This window comes from Dipodomys ordii, unplaced genomic scaffold (genome assembly GCF_000151885.1).
Source record: "Dipodomys ordii isolate 6190 unplaced genomic scaffold, Dord_2.0 Scaffold69, whole genome shotgun sequence".
In the NCBI taxonomy this organism is placed as follows: Eukaryota; Metazoa; Chordata; class Mammalia; order Rodentia; family Heteromyidae; genus Dipodomys; species Dipodomys ordii.
Window position 1 is genome coordinate 1195884 of NW_012267285.1, and position 7275 is coordinate 1203158.

Here is a 7275-nt window from a genome sequence, read left to right on the forward strand (position 1 = left end):
GTGTGTGTGTGTGTGTGTGTGTGTGTGTGTGTGTGTGTGTGTGTGTGTGTGTGTCGCGTGTGTGCATGCGCGGGTGTGGTCCGCACATGTCCGCGCATGCGCACGCGGGTGCTGTGGTACCACGGAGCACGGCCGAGCGGAGCGAGCGCTCGCCGGGCTTCGAGGAAAGGAGGCTGGGCTCTGTGGCCATGGTGTGCGCTCCCCGTGTCCCCCACGGCCGAGAGCCGTTACTGGTGGACCCCGTGGCGGCCAGGTGCTTGGTCTGCCTTGGCCTTTGGTGGCATTTCCGGCTGGGTGAGTGACAGGCGTCCACACCGCCCGCAGGCCTCCTTTCCCCGGCCTCCTTTCCCCGGCCTCCTTTCCCCGGCCACCTTTCCCCAGGCCTCCTTTCCCCGGCCTCCTTTCCCCGGCCTCCTTTCCCCAGGCCTCCTTTCCCCGGCCTCCTTTCCCCTGGCCTCTGCTTCTCGAGGCCTCCTTTCCCCAGGCCTCCTTTCCCCGGCCTCCTTTCCCCCCAGCCTCTGCTTCTCGAGGTCTCTTTTCCCCCCGGCCTTCTCACCACCTAGACAATACACGTTTGATTGTACGAGGGCATTTCATATTAAACAAAATGATCAAGGACCATGATGGTGCAGCCAGACCTTTAAAGACAGGACAGCCTCTGCAGGGGCTGGTGGCCCACGCCTGTAATCCCGGGCACCCAGGGGGCTGAGAGCTGGGCATTGTGCCAGCCCGCGCAGACAAGTCCGTGAGACTCTGATCTCCAAGGACCCAGCGCAAAGCTGGAAGTGGAGCTGTGACTCAAGTGCTGAGGTGCTAGCCTGGAGCAAAGGAGATCAGGAACAGTGCTCAGGCCCAGAGTTCAAGCCCCATGACCGGCAGAAACAAAAAACACCTGGAAGTGGAAGTGTGGCCCAAGTAGTAGACCACCAGAGAAAGTTAAGGGTCACGTCCATGCCCTGAGTTCAAGGCCCAGGCCCAGCACATTCTCATATTCCCCCCCTTACACACACACACACACACACACACACACACACACACACACACGAGAGAGAACAGCCTGCTTTATCTATTCAGAAAATAACAGCTTAAATCGAGTGAACACAAGTGTCTTTTGCAGCCACCTGCATTTTCTGCTTTTTCTTTCAGAGCTGAGAAAGAATGCAAAAATCCACTAGGAAGGACATTTCTACTCAATGAGTTCTTAAAACTGAAAAAAAAGAAAAAGAAAAAAAGAGCAAGGCCCAGCAAATCTTCCTTCAGGGAAATAAACCAGAGTATAAATCTATTGTACTCTGGGAAAGGAGAAAATATTTACCCGTTTCCATAGCTCTGGAAATGCATTTCATTTGACCAAATGTGTGCCGGAGATGTGGCCTCTGCCCGCAGCCTTGGGGGGGTGGCGGTGCTGGATCTGGAGTCGTTTGCGGGGTGTCTGTCTCTCTGGGGGAGCTGCTGGGGTTCTCTGCAGGCAGCTCTGCTTCAGGATCGTGGGCCCCACCCTCCTTCCCTCCCCTCCCCCCAGGCAGACATCTTCTATGGGATCCCCCTGGCTGGTGTTATTTCTCTCCCCCCTCCCTTCACTGAGTCTGGTACTCCAGCTAGTTCTTGTACCTGTTTAACACCTGCAACCTGGACAGAAAACACGGCTGCAAGTCCTGTGTGGGAGCGCCCTCTGCTGCCTGTTGACTGCATAGCCTGTTGCGGCTTGGGGAGCTAGCTGCCCCTGGTGTGTGTGTGTGTGTGTGTGTGTGTGTTGCTCTTAGAAGCCTTGTCATTCAGCCTTTTTGAGGGTGCTGGTTCTGTACCCCGCCTTGGGCAGGCTTTGCTGCAGCTCCCTGGAATGATGGAAATGTCCGACCGGAGGACTTTGAACTATTGATTCTTTCGATACCGGAGAAAGCCACATTTCAAAAAGAGGCTGGGTGCAGTGGTGCATGCCTGTGATCTCAACCAGGACAGGAAAGCCTCGAAGTAGGCAGGTGGCAGCTCAGACGTGTGTCGGGTGGGAATTGAGACCCTGTCCTGAAAACAGACAGCGCAAAGCAGGCTTGGAGGCGTGGCTCAGCAGTGGAACGCCAACCTAGACAGTAGGAGGCTCTTGAGTTCAAATTCTGGTACATACTGCAAATATATATATATATATATATATAATTGTTATATAATGTACATATAAAAGATGGCATTGATTTATTTACCTTTAAAAATTATTATACAATTTCCATGCACGCATATAATATACTTTGGTCCTATTCACCTTCCTCTCTCCCGTTGACCTCCAACCCCACACAGTCCCCTGTTTTACATTCTTTATTTTTTTTGTGGGGGTTATGGGATTTGAACTCAGAGCCTGGGCACCGTCCCTGAGCTCTTTCACTCAAAGCTAGCACTCTACCACTTTGAGCCACAGCTCCACTTCGGGTTTTCTGGTGGTTCATTGGAGATAAGAGCTGCATGGACTTTCCTGTTTGGGCTGGCTTTGAACCACGATCCTAGGAGCTCAGCCTCCTGACTAGCTAGGATTACAGGCCACGGGGGTCCAGCCCCATTTTACCTTCTTGTCATTATTTTTGAGGTCTAGATTCCGAATACGAGAGAACATGGCATATTTGCCTTTCCCAAACTGGCTTACTTCACTCAGCATGGTGATCTCCAGTTCCCATTCATTTTTTTTCTGTAAATGGCTCAGGTTCATGCTTCTTCATGGCTGAGTAATACTCCACTGTGCTGATGGACCGCATTTTCAGCTCTGTGGCTTGTTATCTCTGTGGATGAAACGCAGCTATGTTGTGGTCCATGGGGCCAGAATTCTGGGTTGAAATCATGGATCTGCCACTAAGTCAAATTAATTAACTGCTTGGTGCCTCAGTTTCCCCAAGGCTCCGTTCCTTGAGCATGCCAAGCCCTCACTGCACCTCTTTTCACCCCTCAGTTCCTGGAGACCTGGGTCCCAGACCATCAGCCCTGTCAGATCTGCATGTGTCTCAGTGGGCGGGAAATCAACTGCACATCCCGGCCTTGCCCCACGGCTAGAGGTGAGTTCCCCCAGCCTGGGGCCCTGGAGAAGAAGAGCTTTCACGCGACTCAAGGGGTCTTCCTGGGTTGAACTCAGGGCCTTGTGCGTGCTAGGCAGCTACTTTACCACCCGAGCCAGGCCTCCAGCCCCTAATGCCTTTTTTTGCCAGCTTGAACTGGGCACTGTCCCTGAGCTTTTTCCGCATTAGGCTAGCCCTCTACCACTTTGAGCCACAGCACCCACTTCCAGTTTTCTGAGAGTTCCTTGGAGATCAGAGTCTCACGGACTTTCCTGCTCAGGCTGGCTTTGAACCATGATCCCCAGATCTCAGCCTCCTGAGTAGCTGACAGGCCACCAGCGCCTGGCCCCTTATTGCTTGTGTCAGGTTTGAATAGGATCTTGCTTTGTGCCAAAGTCTGCCTGGGCTGTCTTCCTGTGTAGCTGGGATGACAGGTGTGCGCTGTGGTGTCCAGATTTTGATTGGTGGAGATGAGGTCACACTTACTTTTGGGCTGGTATTGAGTAGCTGGGATCACAGGCCTGACCGCTGCACCTAGGTTGGAGCTGGTTTTGTTTTTGTTTATTGGTTGAGATGGGGTCTCTCAAACTTCTTTATGCCAAGCCTGGTCCCGAGCCACATTTCCCTGGAATGTTGTTTGGATGACAGGCTTGAGCCACAGCACCCGGCCCAGAGGTGATTCTTCCCCTTGCTGAATTCTGTGCCTCGATCCTAACTTCCCTTCCCGTTTCCTGGTCTAGATCCTCGTGGGGTTCCCAGGTAGGCCGTGTGCGGCTTTGCAGCGATGGAGGGCTCTGAACGCCCTCTGCGGGCTGACGTCCTTAATGTCTCTTAATGCTGTGTCCTTCCCCCCAGCTCCCACGTGTGGTGCTTGCGAAGTGGCCCGCCTGCGCCACCACCCCAGCCAGTGCTGCCCGGAGTATGAGTGTGGTACGTGTCCCAGCTCGCGCGCCTCCCCGGGGTCTGCTCGTGTCCCGGCCCCGGGTGCTGAAGGATGGATACGTTCTCAGGCACTGGCCATGGAAGAGGGGCTGGGTGAGGGGTGACTGAATTCAGACCAAACCAAACCAACACAGAGCACATACCCAAACCAGATCAATCAACCAAACCAAAGTAGATCGAATGAAATCAAACAACCAAACCAAATCCCCAAACCCCAACAGAACAGCCAACCAAACAGATCGAACGAAATCAAACAACCAAAATGAAACAGACCAGACCAAACTAACCGAGTCAAACCAACCAATCGAATCAAACCAACCAACCAAAACCCCAAACTTCAACAGAACAGCCAAACCAAACAGATGGAACTAAATCAAACAACCAAAACAAAATAGATCAAACCAAACTAACCGAATCAAACCAACCAACCGAATCAAACCAGACAAACAAACCAAATCCCCAAACCCCAATTAGAGCAGCCAACCAAACAGATCGAACTAAATCAAACAACCAAAATGAAACAGACCAAACCAAACTAACCGAGTCAAACCAATTAACTGTGTCAAACCAACCAACCGAATCCAACCAACCAACCAGATCAAAACCCCAAGCCCCAAGAGAACTGGCAAACCAAACAGCTTGAACTAAATCAACCAACCAACACAAAACAGCCCAAACCAAATCAACTGAATCAAACCAACCAACCAAATGAAACCACTGAACCCAAACAGATCAAACTGAACAACCAAATCAAACAACCAAACCTAACCCAACCCAACCCGACTGAACACCCCCCCCCCCAAGAAAATAGGCTTTTCTTCCTAGGAACATTGTATGGTAGAGGATGAGACACGGCTCACAAGCATGAGGTTTCCTGAAGAATAATTCTTAAGATGTGTTGGCTTTTTCCCTGGCTATAAGACCTGGGAGGCGGGGCGTGAGAAAGCCCCGCCCAGGACACGTTGCTAGGGGGCTGGGGGTGGGACCGTGGTGGGATGAATGGCGGCGGCCCACCAGACGGTGCCACGTCAGAAGTCCGGCTGTGGCACAGCTGTTCAAGTAGATCTGGGGCGGGTCCGGGGATCTGGAAGGATCCACTCACCCGGGAAGTTGATGCTGATGGCAGTTGATAGAAATCAGCACAGTCTTGTGGGAGAGGCAGGGAGGTCCGAGTTGAGCAGAGCTTTGCCAGCTAGGCCTTCGGACACGAGCAGGACAGAGGCCTGGGGTGGTGGGTGGGGCTTTAGCTCCCGCCCTCCTTTTATAGACCCATGGAAACCACTGTCGGCCAGGTGCTTTCCTTACCTTGTTTCCTGCACCCCAGAACTGACCCTACAGGGCAGGGTTCCCACCCCTACGAGGCCCAGAGCAGTCCCATGTAGCTGAGATCAGGAAATCCTAGCAGGTGATGAGAATAATCGACGTGACTTGGATCATTGATTTACCTTCTAGTCCATCTATGTATGTATGTAATGATGTATCTATGAATATCTATGTATGCACCTGTGTATCTGTCTATCCATGAATCTGTCTATCCATCCATCCATGACTCTTGTCTGTCTGTGCATCTGTGTATCTATTTATGCATCTATGTATCTGTGTATCTATCTATGTATCTATTTATGCATCTGTGTATCTGTCTGTCTGTCTACCTATGAATCTGTCTTGTCTGTGTTTCTATCCATCTGTCTGTCTATTATGAATCTGTCTGTCTGCCTATATGTGTATCTATTTGTTTGTCCATCTGTCCATCCATCCATCCATCCATCCATCTCACTATCCATCCATCCATCTATGCATCTGTGAATGTATGTATGTATCTATTTATGCACCTATGTGTCTATCCACTATCTATGGACTGACCTACTTGCTCTCATGTATGAGTCTGCATGCATGCATCTATCTCCCATCCATGTGCATAGATGTGTATTTCCCACCTCTCTTACCATCCAACCCTCCATGTACATGTGTGCATGCGTACACATGAATATGTATCGATGTTTCTATCTTATTATCTCCAATTCCTCCATGTGCTCATGCTTGCATGTATATATGTATCCACACCACACCATGCACATGCTGATACATGCACACATGCATGCATGCATGCGCAAGCCTTCCATGCACATATACATGTCGTGTACATGCACACATGTGCTTGTATGTATGCGTTAATCTTCTATCATGCACACACTCCTGCATGTGTGCATGTACATTTGCATACATGTGCACAATCTGTCTCCCACTGTGCACAGGTATGCACATGTAGGCATGTGTGTATGTATCTACCTATCATACATGCATGCGCACAGCTGTATATTTATCTCTATCACGCATGTCCCCACGCATGTGTACGTGTTCCGTAGCCTGTCACCTTTGTCTCCATCTCTGTCTGTGTTGGTCCTGTCTCTCTACCCGGGACAGCAGAACTCTGGGGGCATGGGTATGCAGGGTCTCGCTCGCAGGTGAGGAGACCCCCCTGAGCCCTCTGTGACCCCTCTTTCCTCAGTGTGTGACCTGGTGACCTGCGACGTGCCCCCCATGCCTGCCTGTGAGGGGGGGCTCCAGCCGGTCCTGACCAACCCTGGGGAGTGCAGGCCCAGCTTCGCCTGTGGTAAGGCCTCTGTCTGTGTGTGTGTGGGGGGGGGGAGGGGGCTGCCGGTGGGAAGATTCCAGATGAATCTACTCACACTGCCCTTTCCGGTGTCACTGAGGACAGAGAACACCCCCTCTCCCCCGCGCTTATCTTCATCATTGAATCTTTTGGTGATCTTGGGATTTGAACTCGGGTCCTTGAGCTTGCTAGGCACGTGAGCAGGTGGTGCGCTGTGAGGTCTGGGGTTGGAGATGTTACGCGAGCCTTGGCGGGAGGGGAGGGGGGTCCAGGCCCCGGGAGCAGTGGCCGGGCTCGGGCGCGTGCTCAGGGCCACTGTGGACTGGACTGTCTTCCTGTTCCTCCTGGCGGGAGGACTTAGCTCTGGGGTGCTGTGCGAGGCCCGAGGGCCGTGGGTTGTGTAAGTTGAGGCTGGTGTGGGCTGAGGCCCAGGCTGTTGCCCCGGGCCCCGGGGTGCCGTCGCCCGCCCTCGGCTCTGCACGGAGCCGCAGGCTGCCTGCCGGCCGCGTGCCGCGGGGGTGGCGCTGAGTCCCCGGGGTGGCAGCTGGCTGAGCCACCCTGCACCCGACCCCTCTCCCCCCAGCCTGCAAGAAGGAGGCCTGCGGGAGCCCCACGCCCCCCTCCTGCCCGCCCCACCGCACCCCCGTGCTGCGGAGCACGCGGTGCTGCGACCAGTACGAGTGCGCC

At 53.0% G+C, this 7275-nt stretch overlaps 1 protein-coding gene across 1 annotated transcript in view; it reads left to right on the forward strand.

Moving 5' to 3' along the window:
* Positions 1 to 7275, forward strand: part of Vwf (von Willebrand factor) — an 87460-nt gene that overhangs the window by 60641 nt on the left and 19544 nt on the right. The window contains exons 32-35 of the mRNA XM_013023596.1: positions 2930 to 3032; positions 3888 to 3962; positions 6484 to 6588; positions 7172 to 7274. Coding sequence (XP_012879050.1) covers positions 2930 to 3032; positions 3888 to 3962; positions 6484 to 6588; positions 7172 to 7274 — 386 coding nt within the window. The remainder of the gene's footprint in view (positions 1 to 2929; positions 3033 to 3887; positions 3963 to 6483; positions 6589 to 7171; position 7275) is intronic.